The 19,208-nt window shown below is 42.8% G+C and overlaps 3 protein-coding genes across 4 annotated transcripts in view; 1 reads left to right on the forward strand and 2 right to left on the reverse strand.

The window, feature by feature from the left end:
- Window positions 1-887: 887 nt before the first annotated feature.
- Window positions 888-19,208, reverse strand: part of LOC120063969 (guanylate-binding protein 4-like) — a 32,567-nt gene continuing 14,246 nt past the window's right edge. Inside the window, exon 7 of the mRNA XM_039014278.1 lies at window positions 888-1,920. The gene's annotated coding sequence lies outside the window, so the exon portion shown is untranslated. The remainder of the gene's footprint in view (window positions 1,921-19,208) is intronic.
- Window positions 1,914-11,949, reverse strand: LOC120064291 (guanylate-binding protein 1-like). The gene is made up of 11 exons (XM_039014748.1): window positions 11,785-11,949; window positions 9,279-9,483; window positions 5,518-5,645; window positions 4,834-4,943; window positions 4,480-4,670; window positions 4,031-4,273; window positions 3,455-3,735; window positions 2,944-3,156; window positions 2,714-2,816; window positions 2,390-2,583; window positions 1,914-2,253 (listed from the first exon to the last, which is right to left on the reverse strand). The coding sequence occupies exons 2-11, from the start codon at window positions 9,472-9,474 to the stop codon at window positions 2,032-2,034; spliced, it is 1,881 nt and encodes a 626-aa protein (XP_038870676.1). The 5' UTR covers window positions 9,475-9,483; window positions 11,785-11,949; the 3' UTR covers window positions 1,914-2,031.
- On the forward strand, window positions 11,884-17,714 carry LOC120064292 (guanylate-binding protein 1-like). Of its 2 annotated transcripts, none has more exons than XM_039014749.1 (10): window positions 11,884-11,989; window positions 12,878-13,077; window positions 13,232-13,359; window positions 14,416-14,525; window positions 14,979-15,190; window positions 15,419-15,661; window positions 15,772-16,052; window positions 16,165-16,377; window positions 16,662-16,764; window positions 16,961-17,714. In XM_039014749.1, exons 2-10 carry the CDS (start codon window positions 12,906-12,908, stop codon window positions 17,359-17,361), a joined length of 1,863 nt encoding a protein of 620 aa, XP_038870677.1. In that variant the 5' UTR covers window positions 11,884-11,989; window positions 12,878-12,905; the 3' UTR covers window positions 17,362-17,714. The 2 variants fall into 2 exon arrangements, with proteins under 2 accessions (XP_038870677.1, XP_038870678.1); XM_039014750.1 differs by lacking the exon at window positions 11,884-11,989 and adding an exon at window positions 12,533-12,597.

Consider the following 19,208-nt stretch of genomic DNA (forward strand, 5'->3'; position numbering starts at 1 on the left):
GCCCAATCTAGCCCTACCAGTGCGGGGAGGTGGAATAACCCGCACCGGGCTATGAACACGTACAGGAGACACCGTGCGCTCTACTGCGTAACACGGTGTTCGCCCGTACTCCCGCTCTCCACGGTTAGCCTGTGAAGTGGGCGCAGGTCTCCTACCTGCCCTCGGCCCACTACCTCTAAGCCCCCCCCCAATAAATTTTTTGGGCTGACTCACAGGCTTCCTACCGCGTCGTCGTGCTGCCTCCATTCGCCGGTATCCCTCCTCGCACTGCGCCAGAGAATCCCATGCGGGCTCCGGCACTCGCCCTGGGTCGATCGCCCACCTGTCGATCTCCTCCCACGTTGTGTAGTCCAGATTACGCTCCCATTGCCATTCCTCCTTGCGCTGCTCCTGTTGCCGCTTATCACGCTGCTTGATCCTGGATTGGTGGGTAATTCTGTCACGATCGTCAAAGGGAGAGAGATTGGACCAAGGCGCAGCGTGTGGAAAGTACATCTTCTTTTATTCAGAAGAGGGAAAAAACACGAAACGAACACTATACAACTAAACAAACAAAATAACAAACTGACGACCGTGAAGCTATAATAACAAAATGGTGCTGACACTGACCATTACACACTGACATAGACAATTACCCACAAAAACCTAGTGCCTATGGCTGCCTTAAATATGGCTCCCAATCAGAGACAATTAATGACATCTGTCTCTGATTGAGAACCCTTCAGGCAACCATAGACACAGCTAGACTTCTATACTAAACATAAACCCAACTACTCTAATAAACCCCCTAACCTTACAACCACCCTAGACACTACAAAAACACATACATTCACCATGTCACACCCTGACCTAACTAAAATAATAAATGAAAACAAAGATAACTAAGGCCAGGGTGTGACAGAACAGGAGTGGAGAAATATTTATTTCAGCATCTCTTGAGAAAATGTGAATGCGTTGTTATGACACTATTCTGCAACCAGCCAGTATTTCAAAGACATCAAATATTCACCCAAGACGAAGTAAAGTCTTATCAGAAACATGTTTTATAGTTCTCAAATTTGTATTTCCTTAAAACCAGTCAACTGATGACATTTGGACATTTTGCACAGGACCAATAGTTCCACTGTTTTGGAGTTACTGCGTTTTCTCCCTGGTTCCTAAACAAAACAGACAACTATACCGGTGTTAACTACATTAATAATGCCTTCATGCTATCTATGTAAGACATTATTCTGGTGAGCACTACAATATTTAGTCATGACAGACGAGAAGCTGCATGTATCTAACTATAGTTGATAAACAAATGACCAACCAAATCTCAGAAATTATAATATGGCCTACCAAATCTCAAAAATTATAGATAAAACGTGTCTAAATTAGGGGTGAAAGTAGCCAGTAGGCTATATGGTCCAGTACGGAGTATCAGCAAAATAAATGATCATGGTGGATCGAAATGTTCTTTTAGCCTACTTTTTAAAGTGATTTGTTTGACAATCAGATGAAAACATCATCACACAACACCAATGATATGTGAAATTGAGCCTGTGCAGACCGTGGAAAACAGTAAACGGAATAGGACATTTACATGCCACAGTTTACCGTCTAAGATCAGCATATCCCAGGCATCTTATACGGGATTCTCATAACCAGGATACAAGCTTTTCGGGTTATTGTAAATGGAATATGACGTTTATATGCATCAACTCAAAAACAGAGTACTTGAGTATCCCGAATAATAACAGGATATTGGTCTGCATGTAAATGTCGTCAGTGTTAAAAAGAAGTAGGCCTATTTGGTAATAGTAAAACAAATGCAAAACCATTTTTAAGAGTGCTTTCTAAAAATTCTACTTCATTATGATTAGGCATGCTAATTATTTATTCAAATGACGTACAAAAAAAAATAACATCAAATAAAACCTTGACTGAGTGCTTAATCTAAATCCATGAATCAACTACCAATAAATACACATTCAGTCAATCCATATGTCTATAAGAATAATAGCTCATCATCCTCCTCGGGAACCTACATCAGAACCACTTAGACAGCCATTTCACAGCCATTCCTCCTACTTTGGGAAGTATTCCTGGAAGGAACAAGGTAGCTGCAGTCCCAACAGTATCCAGAGCTGTGCTCATAAATGAGGGTTTTTTCTCTTCCTCTTGTGCCTTCGCACCCTTAAGCGCATCTATCTCTCTTTGCATTTGGTGTGCTCTGTCATCAAACCCTTGTTGGAGAAGGTCATTCTGCTCCTGAAATTACAAGGTTTGTTTTTACACATCACGGACTGTGTCATTAAAACAAAACACATACACAGTTAATCTTACCCCTAGAGTTCCTGTAGTTTTAAAGTGTTGTCCTCAATGTTTGTGTTTTTTAAATTCCTACCTTAAGTCTGGCCTGCAGAACTCTATCGTGCTCTGCCACGGCATTTCTACTGTCTCTCTCCATCCTCTCCATCAGCTGGTTCACATTCTCCTCATACGTCCTCTGCTGGTCCGCTCTCAACCTCTCCTGGACAACCAGCTGCTCCTCCATGGCTCGATTCTCCCGCTCAGATGCCTCCCTTTTCGCTTGCTCCGCTGCAGGTAGACAGAGTATGTGAGAGAGAGAGATAAATATCAAAGAGAACGAGAGGTAAGCCTCCATTTGGTGGTCATTAGAATGTTGTTGCCAGGTCATGGAGTGCATATTCATGGTGACCTATATCACCTTCTGCTCTCTGCTCAGCTTCAGTGAGGGACTGGTCTGCTGACAGGATGGTCTGACCAATGATGGCCTTCCTTTCCAAGTACTCCTTCAGTACCTCTTCAGCCTGGAACCACCACACATAATATTTGACTTTCAACATCACATCAGTGCATTCATAACTCCTTTGACCAGCATCCACAAAACATGATAATTACATAATATCCTAAAATAGCACCACCTCCCCAACATACCTTCACTCCCCTGCCTCCCTCAGATCTGTATTCGCTGGTGGCCAGTTTCAGGTCGTTGCAGTACTCTTTGTATCCTCTAGGGGTCATGTAGGAGCCATCCCTTATTTTCTCCTCCAAGGGGGCAAAGATGCATTCGATTTTGGACTCGCATGCCTTCTGGGACTCCTTGTAGTTCCTCTCACAGATCTTCTCATACTCCTCTTGAAGCACTTTCTATTTTTGTGTTTGAGAGGTTGGTACAGAATGTACCAGAACAAACCAGAATGTCTTGGTTCAGTTGAGGTAATAAATGGTGAATAATCTGTCAATGTGCCCTTGAGTAAGGCACTTAACCCTAATTTCTGCTGTAAGTCGCTCTGGATAAGTGTGTCTGCTAAATGACTAAAATGTACATGTAAGTGTAGCATAAAGGGGTAGCTCACACAAATGACAAATTATCCTCATCTTGTTAAATACATGCATCACTGAATTGAATATTGACTCATTGAATATAGAATCTACATTCCCATACCATGAGCTCCAACTGGTACTTCTGGTCCTCGTCTTTGAAGGAGTTGTTGATGAATATGGCCACAGCCTCCTTCTCCATGACAGCATGCACTTCAGACAGCTCCTCTTGGGTCTCTGTGGGGTAGGCTACCCAGTCAGCCATGCCCTTTTGGTAGTGGGCCCTGGCCCTCTCGATGGCACTGGAGTTCTCAATTTGGGCCAGAGCCAACACAGCATTGTCCAGGCAGGGGATCTGCCCGCTCCGGATGGCAGACACATACGTCTCTGCCAGGTTTCCCAGCACTGCAGGAGAGGGCAGGAAATTAGCATATCTGGTAGTTGTGGTAGTGATGGTGGTAGTACTGTAGTGGTCAGTGGTGCTTGTATAGAAGTAAAGTAAGTAGTAGAATTAGTAGGAATTGAAGTACTAATGGCGTTGTTACTTGTACTGGTCATGGTGGTTGTAGTAATCATCATCATAATAATAATAATAGAGGAAGTGGTTACAGTAGCAGCAGTAGTTTAGTTGTATTATCAAACATCATGACCTACTTTCATAAGTGCTTTCCTTCCTCAATATCAGTGTTGTAATACTCACATCTGCCGGTAACTTTCAGGCCCTGTTTCAGGGTCTTGGTCTTGGCCTCCTTGAAGACGTGGTCACAGAACTCCTTGGCTTGCTCCACAAAGGCAGGCTCCAGGTCAGCGTCGGTCAGCTCCTCCATACGTCTCATTTTGTCTCCGCTGGCTGGCCTCTCAAACACAAAGCACCAGCGAGGAGAGAAATAGTTCCGCAGGCAGCTACGAGGCAGATTGTATGCCTGATTTTTCTTACTATGACCTTTGTAAATGAAAGGAAAAGTACATCAATCACTAATTAACAAATTAAATGTTTAACCGTGACATTTTTTGTGTGGAAGAAAAGCATTTCATATTTTTATATCCAACATGTCTTTTGTAAAGGTATTGTCAACATTGGTAAATTCAATCTAACCATGGTTTAGATTAAGAGATTAAGTTAGCTGTGCTAGCTGGTGTTCCCTTCACCTGTTCTCAGTTTAAGAGCGTTCTCCAGGTACTCATTGGCTGTGATGGGTCTCCCATCAACCTCCAGGGTCAGGGTGAAATCTCTGACTGTCCACACAAAGGAAGGAAAGTAACGCAGGTACTCTGAAGATTCCTCCCCGTCTCGCTGGTTGGACTTCACCTTGATGTGCTCTGTCAGTTCTGTCACATAGCTGTAGAAGGCGGTGTTGAGGACAAAATGAACCCAGATTTACTAACATACAGTATAGTGCTGAGCGATTAGCGCTTTTTGAGGTCAGTTCGGTTGTTGGGGATGAAATGAACCCAGACATACAACACTACACTATATTTCTTTATAGGCCTGCTGAAGGATACTGTAGTTTCTCCAGGGCGTTGTTGTCGATGGTTCCCAGGCTGTTGTACACCAGAGTACTGCTGAGCAGGACAGCCAGGGAAAAGATCCAGTTGTCATTCTTCTCATCACCCTGCAGACACAACAGAAGGAACACATTGGTACTCTGTTCATACTAGAGTGAAATTAAGTCAGTAACTAAATGTCTACTCCATACGCCGTTTTATGGGCTCCCTACCTTAATAAAGGTCAAAGCTGGAATCCTTAATTGAAACATTAACCAAGCCCCACCCTGCCTCAGTTTTGGTAAAAGAAGCTAACAAAAAAAATCTGAGGGATGGGCCTGGAGAAATGTAACCACTCAAATTCATAGACTGAGCTACGGGTGCAATGACTCACCATCCGTGACATCATAATTGTAGTTAATCATGATATTATACAGTGTTTAATTACATATACAAACATTGGAGTAAAACAAGCTTATAACTAAGCTCATGGGTCATTATTTATTTGTTATACTCTTTAGAATCAATTGGTATATATCATACATTTATAAGTTAGACATTATATACAGTTGATGACATCAGCTATCAGTACTAGACACAGTTTATTGAGATAACATGGGATTTTACCCATAGCACTGTTATACTCTGTCATCTAAACAGCCATAAAAGGTTTTTGACAGAGAGTGAACTTTGACCTCCCACCTTCTCCACGTCCCCCAGACCCTCTGTATCCAGCAGCACCAGGGTGTGGTCTCTTTTTTCAGGGTGAGGCACACACCACATCCAGATGCCCTTAGTTTTGGACTGGATGGTGGCTCCCAGGGCAAAACCTTGAGGACAGAGGATAAAAATGGTTCTTAGGATGGAATCTGTAAAGAGGCAGCAGGATGTAAAGTGTTTACTCAAGGCTGCTGGTTTTCAGATGAACCATTTTTGTCTAGTTATACTGTATATAATACTGACAGACTGAAAGTGAAACTAGCAGCCAGTGCAAAACGACACCCTTATCTACACAACCCACTTAGAACAAATGTGGTCGGAACAAAATGTTTTTTGCATGTTTGCTCTGCTGTCTGGTTGTACGTTATGGTGTAAAACAAAGAGAAACTGTAGTTTCCACAATGCAATAACAGTGTGTGTCGAATTTCCAATATTGGAGAGAAAAAAACATCAAATCTTAATGTGGTCAGAACAGGACAAATCTGTACTTTGGTGCAGCATATCTGTCTCTAACTCAATGACAAATGCAGTACATAAGTTAACACATTCTGTTTCACATTTCTATTACCCTATCTTTATGAGAAATAATTATCTTATACATAATCATTCCTTAACCATATAACAGTGTTGAGGTCATGCATATTGTTATGTGCACTGAACAAAAATACATTAAACAATTTCAAAGATTTTACTGAGTTACAGTCCAAATAAGGAAATCAGAAAATAAAACATAAAAAATAGGGGGGTGGATCAGAAAACCAGTCAGTATCTGGTGTGACCACCATTTGCCTCATGCAGTGCAACACATCTCCTTTGCATAGAGTTGATCAGGCTGTCGATTGTGGTCTGAGGAATTTTGTCCCACTCCTCTTCAATGGCTGTGCGAAGTCGCTGGATTTTGGTGGGAACTGGAACACGATGTCGAACATGTCGATCCAGAGCATCCCAAAAGTTCTCAATGAGTGACATGTCTGGTGACTATGCAGGCCATGTAAGAACTGGGACATTTTCAGGAATTGTGTACAGATCCTTGCGACATGGGGCCCTGCATTATAATGCGGAAACATGAGGTGATGGCGGCGGATGAATGGCACGACAATGGACCTCAGGATCTCGTCACGGTATTGTTGTCAGTAGCTTATGCCTGGACATACCATAACGCCATTGAAGGTGAGCATCTTCCCACTGAAGTCGGTTAAGACACCGAACTTCAGCCAGGACAAGACCATGGCGAGGACGACGAGCACGCAGATGAGCTTCCTTGAGACGGTTTCTGACCGTTTGTGCAGAAATTCTTCAGTTGAGCAAACCCACAGTTTCATCTACTGTCCGGGTGGCTGGTCTCAGACGATCCCGCTGGTGAAGAAGCCGGATATATAAACTCAGCAAAAAAAGAAACGTCCTCTCTGTCACGACTTCCTCCGACGTTGGTCCCTCTCCTTGTTCGGGCGGTGTTCGGTGGTCGAAGCCACCGACCTTCTAGCCATCGCTGATCCACTTTTCATTTTCCATTGGTTTTGTCTTGTCTTCCATCACACCTGGTTCCAATTCCATCAATTACATGTTGTGTATTTAACCCTCTATTCCCCCCCATGTCCTTGTCGGTAATTGTTTCTTGTAGTGCTTATGCACGGTATGCTGGTATTTACCGGGTTTTGTTTGACCCATTTATTGTATTGTTCTGTTGACGGTGGTTTATGGATATTAAACGACACCGTTGTAAATCAGTTTTCGCTCTCTCCTGCGCCTGACTTCTCTACCGCCAGTACGCATCTCACTACACTCTCACTGTCAACTGCATTTATTTTCAGCAAACTTAACATGTGTAAATATTTGTATGAACTTAACAAAATTCAACAACTGAGACATAAACTAAACAAGTTCCACAGACATGTGACTAACAGAAATATAATAATGTGTCCCTGAACACAGGGGGGGGGGTCAAAATCAAAAGTAACAGTCAGTATCAGGTGTGGCCACCAGCTGCATTAAGTACTGCAGTGCATCTCCTCCTCATTGACTGCACCAGATTTGCCAGTTCTTACTGTGAGATGTTACCCCACTCTTCCACCAAGGCACCTGCAAGTTCCCGGACATTTCTGGGGGGAATGGCCCTAGCTCTCACCCTCCGATCCAAGAGGTCCCAGACGTGCTCAATGGGCCTGAGATCCGGGCTCTTCGCAGGCCATGGCAGAACACTGACATTCCTGTCTTGCAGGAAATCACGCACAGAACGAGCAGTATGGCTGGTGGCATTGTCATGCTGGAGGGTCATGTCAGGATGAGCCTGCAGGAAGGGTACCACATGAGGGAGGAGGATGTCTTCCCTGTAACGCACAGCGTTGACATTTCCTGCAATGACAACAAGCTCAGTCCGATGAATCTGTGACACACCGCCCCAGACCATGACGGACCATCCACCTCCAAATCGATCCCGCTCCAGAGTACAGGCCTCGGTGTAACGCTCATTCCTTCGACTATAAACGCGAATCCGACCATCACCCCTGGTGAGACAAGACCGCGACTAGTCAGTGAAGAGTACTTTTTGCCAGTCCTGTCTGGTCCTGCGATGGTGGGTTTGTGCCCATAGGCGTCATTGTTGCCAGTGATGTCTGGTGAAGACCTGCCTTACAGGCCTACAACCCCTTAGTCCAGCCTCTCTCAGCCTATTGCGGACAGTCTGAGCACTGATGGATGGATTGTGCGTTCCTGGTGTAACTAGGGCAGTTGTTGTTGCCATCCTATACCTGTCCCGCAGGTGTGATGTTCTGATGTACCGATCCTGTGCAGGTGTTGTTACACATGGTCTGCCACTGCGAGGACGATCAGCTGTCCGTCCTGTCTCCCTGTAGCGCTGTCTTAGGAGTCTCACAGTATGGACATTGCAATTTATTGCCCTGGCCACATCTGCAGTCCTCATGCCTCCTTGCAGCATTCCTAAGGCACATTCACAGAGATGAGCAGGGACCCTGGGCATCTTTCTTTTGGTGTTTTTCAGAGTCCGTAGAAAGGCCTCTTTAGTGTCCTAAGTTTTCATAACTGTGACCTTAATTGCCTACCGTCTGTAAGCTGTTAGTGTCTTAATGACCGTTCCACAGGTGCATGTTCATTGATTGTTCATGGTTCAATGAACAAGCATGGGAAACAGTGTTTAAACCCTTTACAATGAAGATCTGTGCAGTTATTTGGATTTTTATGAATTATCTTTGAAAGACAGGGTCCTGAAAAAGGGACGTTTCTTTTTTTGCTGAGTTTAGGTCCTGGACTGGCATGGCTACGCGTAGTCTGCGTTGTGAGGTCGGTTGGATGTACTGTCAAAATGACGTTGGAGGTGGCTTATGGTAGAGAAGTTAACATTCAATTCTCTGGCAACAGCTCGGGTGGACAATCTTGAAGTCAGCATGCCAATTGCACTTTCCCTCAAAACTTGAAACATCTGTGGCATTGTGTTGTGAGACAGAACTGAACATTTTAGAGTGGCTTTTATTGGCCCCAGCACAAGGTGTACCGGTGTAATAATCATGCAGTTTAATCAGCTTCTTGATATGCCATACCTGTCAGGTGGATGGATTATCGTGGCAAAGGAGAAATACTCACTAACAGGGATGTAAGAAAATTGGTGCACAGCATTTCAGAGAAATAAGCTTCTTGTGTATATAGGACATGTCAAGGATCTTTTATTTTAGGCTCATGAAACTTGATCAGAACATTGATTTAAAAAATGCTTTAGTGGATGTGCTTACCTTTCCTCTCCCCAGCCAGCTTGTTCATGAGGTAGGACTTGCCGGTGCGGTACAGCCCGACCACCGACACCACTACCACATGCTGGTCAATCTTGTCCAGGATGTCCAGTGCGCTGCGGACCACACGCAGCTTCCCATCACTGTCGTTCTCTATCAGACATACTGGTTCTTTCATGGATACTGTCTGGCCTGACATGATGCTGACCTATAGAAACGAAGGCAAGGACACGCATAATAACTTTTTATTGAGTAGGACACTGTGTGTGTGTGTGTGTGTGTGTGTGTGTGTGTGTGTGTGTGTGTGTGTGTGTGTGTGTGTGTGTGTGTGTGTGTGTGTGTGTGTGTGTGTGTGTGTGTGTGTGTACAGTACCAGTCAAAAGTTAGGACACCCCCACATCATTCAAGGGTTTTTCTTTATTTTTCCTATTTCTACATTGTAGAATAATAGTGAAGACATCAACACTTTGAAATAACACATATGGAATCATGTAGTAACCAAAAAAGTGTTAAACAATTTATTTTTTTTATATTTAAGATTCTTCAAAGTAACCACACTGCCTTGATAACAGCTTTGCACACTCTTGGCATTGTCTCAACCAGCTTCAACTGAAATCCTTTTCCAACAGTCTTGAAGAAGTTCCTACATATGCTGAGCCCTTGTTGGCTGCTTTTCCTTCACTCTGGGGTCCAACTCATCCCAAACCATCTCAATTGGGTTGACGTCGGTTGATTGTGGAGGCCAGGTCATCTGATGCAGCACTCCATCACCCTCCTTCTTGGTCAAATAGCCCTTACATGGTAGAGAGGTGAACATTCAATTCTCAACATCCACTAAAGCATTGGGGTCGTAACCAAAAGGTTGCTGGACCGAGCTGACAAGGTAAAAATCTGTCGTTCTGCCCCTGAACAAGGCAGTTAACCCACTGTTCCCCGGTAGGCCATCATTGTAAATAAGAACGTGTTCTTAACTGACTTGCCTAGTTAAATAAAGGTTACATTTAAAAATATATATATATTTTAAAAATACACAGTCTGAAGGTGTGATGGGTCATTGTCCTGTTGGAAAACAAATGATATATAGTCCCACTAAGCGCAAAGCAGATGGGATGGTGTATCGCTGCAGAATGCTGTGGTAGCCATGCTGGTTATTGTGTCTTGAATTCTAAATAAATCACTGACAGTGTTACCAGCAAAGCACCCCCCACACCATCACACCTCCTCCTCCATGCTTCACGGTGGGAACTACACATGCAGAGATTGTCTGTTCACCTACTCTGAGTCTCACAAAGACACGGCGGTTGGAACAAAAAATCTCACATTTGGAATCATCAGACCAAATGACAGATTTCCACCAGTCTAATGTCCATTGCTTGTGTTTCTTGGCTCAAGCAAGTCTCTTCTTATTATTGGTGTCCTTTAGTAGTGTTTTTTTTGCAGCAATTCGACCATGAAGCCCTGATTCACGCAGTCTCCTCTGAACAGTTGATGTTGAGATGTGTCTGTCACTTGACCTCTGTGAAACATTTATTTAGGCTACAATTTCTGAGGCTGGTAACTCCAATGAACTTATCCTCTGCAGCAGGGGTAACTCTTGGTCTTCCTTTCCTGTGGCGGTGCTCATGAGAGCCAGTTTCATCATAGCGCTTGATGGTTTTTAAGACTGCACTTGAAGAAACTTTCAAAGTTCTTGAAATGTTCCGTACTGACTGACCTTTATGTCTTAAAGTAATGATGGACTGTCGTTTCTCTTTGCTTATTTGAGCTGTTCTTGCCATAATATGGACTTTGTCTTTTACCAAATAGTACCAAATGCTATCTTCTGTATAACACCCCTACCTTGTCACAACACAACTGATTGGCTCAAATGCATTTCGAAGGAAAGAATTTCCACAAATGAACTTTTAACAAGGCACACCTGTTAATTGAAATGCATTCCAGGTGACTACCTCGTGAAGCTGGTTGAGAGAATGCCAAGAGTGTGCAAAGCTGTCGTCAAGGCAAAGGGTGGCTACTTTGAAGAATCTCAAATATAAAATATATTTTGATTTGTTTAACACTTTTTTGGTTACTACATGATTCCATATGTGTTATTTTATAGTTTTGATGTCTTCACTATTATTCTACCATGTAGAAAATAGTCAAATTAAAGAAAAACCTTGGAATGAGTAGGTGTGTCGAAACTTTTAACTGGTACTGTATGTGTGTCATAAAAATAATAACAGCAGACAACAGGAAAAATACGTTCAAATTCAAAGACAGGAGAGGAGTCTTCCACTCTCTGATTCGTAGAGGCTACTCCATGAATAGACTCCATGAATAGTTATGAATGTGCTTGCATGTACAGGCGTGGTCATCCAATCGATTAATTGACCGCAAATGTTTATTGTAAAAAAAAAATAAAAAAAAATCACCAGCCAACATTATACCAGTCATTTTGCAAATCAATAGCTATATATCATATAGTAAAAAAGCCCACATTTAGAAGTGAAAGAGAGTTTAGGCTTACCTCGGCAACACTGTACCGTACAGTGAGGTTGTTGTTCAGTCTGTCGTCCGCGTTTGCACGGCAAAAGAGATCGGTTGTGATATTGAAACTGAAAGTGTTGCTCTTACGTTAACAATTAAGCTTCCGGGAAAGCACGACGTTTCCCCCCCGAAAAATTCTCTGCTGCAGTGAAACATGACCTGACATATACCGCGTTCATGTGCTGGTAGGTACTAGGAACTCAGAAAAGTTCGACTTGCTAACGGTTTGAACGCGATATGTTAATAGCCAACACGTAGAACTACAACCAGTTAGCAAGTCGACCATACCCGAGTTTCCTTGTTCCAACTTGCACTAGAACGAATCACTATTCCTATCTAGAACAAGACAGTTCATTGGCTCAATAACGCCATTAAAACAATTATTATTCTTTTTTTTTTAAATTCAAAGTCGGATGCGTCAGTTCCATATCTTATTTAACTGGTGAAAATAAGAGACATATAGTCTAGACAACTTTCACTTTCTGTATCTGCAGACAAATAGGTACCACTAGTTACTACAGCCACAACGTCTTAGACCTCGCCTATTTCCCTTCTCAAAATGTGATTTTAAACCTAAACTTAACCACACTGCTAACATTATGTCTATCCCTAATCTTAAATTAAGACCAAAAAGCTATTTTTTTTGTTTTCATTCATTTGTATGATCACAGACAATTTTCACTTTGTGGCTGTGGTAACTAGTTGAAACCCCCTTGAAATAGGTACTCGAGATTGCGACATCCTCTGCAATTTTACAGTTGGTTTGGAGCAGGCTTTTGGAGAGGTCGTTTATGTGAGTAGGCTACTATCGACTAATGCTTTTCCATAGCAGGAAAACAGTTACATGTTTGAAGACAAATTTCGTAATGAAATTGAAGCTAACATTGGACAATATTTTAACTTCACTTTTAATTTTGTATGCGTATGGCTCAGCTGTTTAATTATGCAGATCTTAATAATATTTTTTACATAACCTTCGCAGTAGTCCTAATCTATATAATATTCACATAATTCACCTGAACTATATTTAATTCATAATTGTATTAAAGATTGAATATTTCTGGGGGCTGTAGGCTAATCATCCTGTGAAGCCACTTGACCATGGATTCCCCAATGTGCCTGGTCGAAAACGCCGATGGCGAGCTTCATGTAGTTCCTGGTGCCATCAAGTACCTGATGGGACTGAACCAGAAAGTCGTAGTGGTGTCGGTGGTCGGGCTGTACCGCACCGGCAAGTCCTACCTCATGAACAAGCTGGCTGGAAAGAGAAAAGGTGAGACAGAGACTGACTGATGCTGAGAGACATATCTGAATAATCTATGCCTCAATAGACAATTCCCAATTTTTTTGCATTTGTACATTTCTTTCAGAAGAAAAAGTCTATTCAATTTTTTCGTCTTAAAACGGTCTTTGAAATATTGATTTAGGTTTTGCCCTGGGAGCCACCATCCAATCCAAGACTAAGGGAATCTGGATGTGGTGTGTGCCTCACCCTGAAAAAAGAGACCACACCCTGGTGCTGCTGGATACAGAGGGGCTGGGGGATGTGGAGAAGGTGAGAGGTCAAAGTTCAGTCTCTTTACAATTCACATTAGTAATCCAGCACAGTGAACAAGTATCTAAACACACATACACTACATGACCAAAAGTATGTGGACACCTGCTCGTCTAACATCTCATTCCAAAATCATGGGCAAACTGGGCCTTCCCCAAACTGTTACCACAAAGTTGGAAGCACAGAATTGTTTAGAATGTCATTGTATGCTGTAGCGTTAAGATTTCCCTTAACTGGAATTAAGGGGCCTAGCCCAAACGATAAAATACAGCACCAGACCATTATTCCTCCTCCACCAAACTTTACAGTTGGCACAATGCATTCGGGCAGGTAGCGTTCTCCTGGCATCCACCAAACCCAGATTCGTCTGTCGGACTGCCAGATGGTGAAACGTGACTCATCACTCCAGAGAATGTGTTTCCAATGCTGCAGAGTCCAATGGTAGCAATGGCAGCAAACCACTCCAGCCGACACTTGGCATTGCATATGGTGATCTTAGGCTTTTGTGCTACTGCTTGGCCATGGAAACCCATTTCATGAAGCTCCCAATGAACAGTACTTGTGCTGACGTTGCTTCCAGAGGCAGTTTGGAACTCGGTAGTGAGTGTTGCAACCGAGGACAGACGATTTTATGCGCTACGAGCTTCAGCCCTCAGCAGTCCCGTTCTGTGAGCTTGTGTGGCCTACCACTTCACGGCTGAGCCGTTGTGTTGTTGCTTCTAAACATTTCCTCTTCACAATAACAGCACTAATAGTTCACCGGAGCAGCCCTAGCAGGGCAGAAATTTGACGAACTGACTTGTTTGAAAGGTGGCATCCTATGATGCCACGTTGAAAGTCACTGAGCCAATCTCCTGCCAATGTTTCCCTATGGAGATTGCATGGCTTCGTGCTCGATTTTATACACCTGTCAGCAACAGGTTTGACTGAAATAGCCGAACCCACTAATTTGAAGGGGTGTCCACATACTTTTGTATATATAGTGTATTTGAAATTATTTCATTTCATTTAGCCGTATCACCAATAAGCATGTTGCTGTTGTCATACTTGTTTCAGGGAGATTCTAAGAATGATGCCTGGATCTTCTCCTTGGCCATTCTGTTAAGCAGTACTCTGGTCTACAACAGTCGAGGGACCATCGACAATCAAGCCGTGGAGAACCTCCAGTATCCTTTAAACCAATATCTATTTCCCCATGGCAAACCTCCCCTGTTTCCTCTCCTGTTGACTTTAACAGGACAGGGGATATTTCCCCCAACCGGGCCATTTCTTGGAACTCCCTTTCATATTGAAAGTGAAAGTGCTGTATGTTTGTATATCTATTGGATGCTGAGCAAAATGTTCTTATAGACTTGGAGCAATATATTGTGTTACTGACAGCATTAATTATGTGTTTGCAGAATGTTCAATACACTGTACTTTGTTATATCCATTCCCTTAGGGGTTACTCAGTGCATGTGGACACAGTCCATTCAAAATGAAACTGAAATGACTTGTATGCTATAACTGTTGTATAGCAAGTCCTTGTACAACCGTAGCAGGCACATGTCAATGCAGACGCACAGTATTTTTTGGAACTTTGGTAGCTTTTATCAGTCAATCCTCAACCGGCCTTATAGATATGTGAGTGAGCTGACAGAGCGGATCAAGGTGAATTCTTCCAGTGCAGCTTCATCCTCTCACGATGACGAGGAAGGAGGGGACGCCCAGTTTGTGCAGTTCTTTCCGAATTTTGTGTGGGCCATCAGAGATTTCACTCTACTACTCGAGATCGACGGCAGAAACGTCACTGAAGATGAGTATCTGGAGCATTCCCTGGAGCTCAGAAAAGGTGACTAGCCACCACCCCAATGATCAACTGTGCACAATGTCTCTACATAGAATTGTGCACCATTAACTGAACTAAGGGCCGGTACCCCAGACACAGATTAGGCCTCTAGACGAGATTCTCCACTGAACACACTTTTGTGTCCAGGACAAGGACTAATCTGTGTCTGGGAAACCAGCCCTAAAAATAGAGTAATGTCAACTGTAATGGTGAATGCTGACTATCATTCAGGTGGGGGTAAAAAGAATCTGATGTACAACCTCCCACGAGAGTGCATCAGGAACTACTTCCCCTCGCGCAAGTGCTTTGTATTCCCCACCCCTACAACTCCTGCCAACATGCCCCACCTGGATTCCATGGACGAGGCTGGCCTGTGTGGAAGCTTCCGAAAGGTTGCAGACACTTTCTGCTGCTTTATTTTCCAGGAGAGCCGTACAAAAACTGTCAAAGGGGGCCACAACGTAACCGGGAGAAGTAAGTCAAATATCAGCAGATTTTGCACAGATGCATTGAATGTATCCTATGTTATTGTACCACCAAATGTATACACTTATATTTTTCTTCCCGCCTCTATCTGATTGCAGTGCTCGGCCACTTGGTTAACACCTATGTGGAGACCATAGCCAAAGGCTCTGTGCCCTGTCTGGAGAATGCGGTGCTGGCCATGGCTCAAATTGAGAACCAGGCTGCTGTGGATGAGGGCCAGGTAGTATACCAGAGGGGCATGGAGGAGGTGAAGGCCTTATTCCCTGTGGACATGGGTCAGATTTCAGCTCATCACCTCCGCTCAGACCACCAGGCCACGCAGGCTTTCATGAAACGATCCTTCAAAGATGAAAATGGGGATTTCTTGAAAGCGTTGGCGGTAAGGGTCATCATTTCAGATCTGTGCCTGGTACAAACACTGCCTTAGTTCTTAACTCTGTCAAGGACCACTTTTTACAAATGCTTCCCTAAAACAGTCTTGACTCCTGCAGGTGGCCATTGCAAAGCACTACGCTGACCTTCTCATTCAGAACGAGGATGCCTCAGAGAAGAAGTGTGCGGCCCTTCTGGAGAAGCTGTCTGCTCCGATGGCCCAGAAGATTAAGGAGGGGATCTACACCACACCTGGAGGATATGAGCTTTACTGCAATCACCATGACAACATGGTTGCACAGTACCGAGCCGAGCCTGATAAAGGAGTTGGGGTAAGAGCTTCGAGCTGAATCCTTGCTAGGGCTGAAACATTCATAAAAAAATCCATATTGAATACTGGAGTTGTTCTCGTCTTTCAGGTCGATCCACTCACAGTAGTTTCAATGTCGTAGATGGATTGCTGTTTCTATCAACCTCTGTTACTGTTATCATTCACATTATCTTCCATAAAGTATTTCTAGGCATCTACAGCATCATACCAAAAACACATCCAACCGGTTTTAGATTGCCATCAAACAATGGTAAAACATGTAGCCTTTGGGGGTGTTTTCTGCAGGCTGAGGAGATTCTTGAGCAGTTCCTGAGGGAGAAGAGTCTAGAGAAGAATTCCATCTTGCAGGCTGACAAAAAATTGACGGAAAATGAGAAAAGAATCTATGGTAAGTCCAAAATATAGCATTGGGATGTTAGGTCAACATAGATCTGGGATGTTTGAAAGAGTATTCTAAAAGTTATGGCCTACTCCAGAACATGGAAAAGATCAGGGGCTGTCTGTTGACTCCATATGAGAGAGAACATGAGTAGTCCAGAAGCTAGAGTGTTTTCCTACCTCAACTCTTCCTTTGGACCATGCAGAGGAGAAGGAGAGATCAGCTGTGCTGGAGCAGGAGAAGAAGGCTGCTGAAGAGAAACGGTTGGAGATGGAGCGCACCATGGAGGACGATCGCAGAAGCAAAGACGAGAAGTTGAAGCAGATGGAAGAGAAGATGAAGGAGGAGATGAAGCAACAGGAACGGGACTTCCACAGGGCCTTGGAGTGCAAGGTGCAGGAGCAGAAGGATCTGCTGGAGAAGGGCCACAAGGAGAAGGCTGACTTAATGAGACAGGAGATAGAGGAGTTCAAGAAGAGCAACACACCTGGGAAGGAAGGAGGTGGTTTCCTTGAGTCTACAGTCATGCCTGTTCTTCGATTTGGATTGGACGCTGCCAACACTGTCTTTCAATATAAGCTCATGAGGGGAGCTTTTATGAAGTAGAAACATTGTGTATTACTTGAGCATGTACACATTTGTTAGCTTTATCTAGCAATGTGAAGCGAAAAGTCAAGTTGATAGCCATGCTTAGTATCAGTATAAGCTTTATATGCAAGAGTGATGTATTATTATTGGAATGGACGCTGCCAACATTTTATTTCAATATAAGCTCATGAAGGTATCTTTTATGAAGTAGAAACATTGTGTATTACTTGAGCAGGTACACAGAGAGACAAGTTTCTTAATTTTTCCCTCTTCCACTTTCCTCTTCCATGTTTGCGGTAATGCTGCAATTAGTTGGTTGTAGTTTTGGGTAGAGCAGACATTTCCATATGTTTTTGTTAGCTGCATGTGTGACATAACTCCACCAGTCCTATTTATGATATCTTTTGCGAAGATTATACTTTTTTAATTTTTTTTATCAATTAGTATATTTGAGTATAACCACAATTTGTTGTATTATTTGTTCTGTCTTTTCTGGTGGATTAAATTGAAATTGCAACCGACTTTCTATGGCTTGTTTTAAAAATAGTGATATTTGGGAGATGTAGCGATCGTCGTATCGAGGAGAAGGAGAAGACCAAGGTGCAGCGTGGTAAGTACTCATAATTACTTTTAATGAATACTAACAAAACAACAAAAATGATAAACGAACAGTTCTGCCAGGTGAACATACACTAAACAGAAAACAACCACCCACAACACACAATGGAAAATAGGCTACCTAAGTACAGCTCCCAATCAGAGACAACGATAGACAGCTGCCTCTGATTGGGAACCACACCAGGCCAAACACAGAAATAGACAACCTAGACATACAACATAGAATGCCCACCCACATCACACCCTGACCAAACAAAATATAGAAACATACAAAGTAATCAATGGTCAGGGCGTGACAGGAGATGATCTCATTTTCAAATAACTGAAAATGAGAGGTTGTAATCTGAATAAAGGAAAGAAGGCCATTCTTGAACATAGGGTGAGACATTATTACTATTTTGCTATATAAATAGGCCCGTTTAATTCTGTCTGGCTTGCCGTTCCAAATAAAATATAATATTTTTTTCTCAAATAATAAAAAATACTGTTCGCTAGGTGTAGGCAAGACCATAAGCAAATAGGTAAACTGGGATATGACTAAAAAATGTATCAGGGATTTTTCCACAAATAGACAGTTATTTACCTTTCCATGGTAGCAAGATCTTATCTACAGTTTGCTTTATTTTGTATAATATATACACTTGATCTTTCTTGAATAAGTTCCTCAATTCTTTTTGTTTTTCCTCTAAATTATTCTGAGCCTCCATGGTACAGTTAAATTTTTTTATCAATCTATTTTTTCTATTTGTTCTGTTAGACCTTTGTGGTGGTTAATTTCTGTATTATCAAATGAAGAGAGACAAACTTATCACACAAGTCAGAGTTATACTTAAACTGAATCTTTATTAGTGAGAGCTTTGCAATAGCGATGGCTGGTCGACGAATCACCCTCTCTGATGATTCATTGAGAGCGCCGAGACAAAAGTACAAAGGTCTTTTATAGCCAAGATACACCCCTTTCAACCTACATGACGAACAACAGATATATAGAATGGGTCACAAGGTTAAGCTCTGTATGAAATATACCTATAATACATAGCAGACAGTATCCGCTGTGTCAACAGTTTTCATTACATAGAGACCGGTGTCTGGCTGTCCTGACTCCAAACTGGAACCAACTCTCCCTGGTACCATATATAACAGAAACATGAACTCATGCTCTGGAATGCTCTTTAGGCTTTATCACCCAAAATACATCATAAATCTCTCCTTTCAGTGTTATCTCCCAGAGGCCCATCCTCAGTAGA

The sequence above is a fragment of the Salvelinus namaycush genome, chromosome 19 (assembly GCF_016432855.1).
Source record: "Salvelinus namaycush isolate Seneca chromosome 19, SaNama_1.0, whole genome shotgun sequence".
Taxonomy (NCBI): Eukaryota; Metazoa; Chordata; class Actinopteri; order Salmoniformes; family Salmonidae; genus Salvelinus; species Salvelinus namaycush.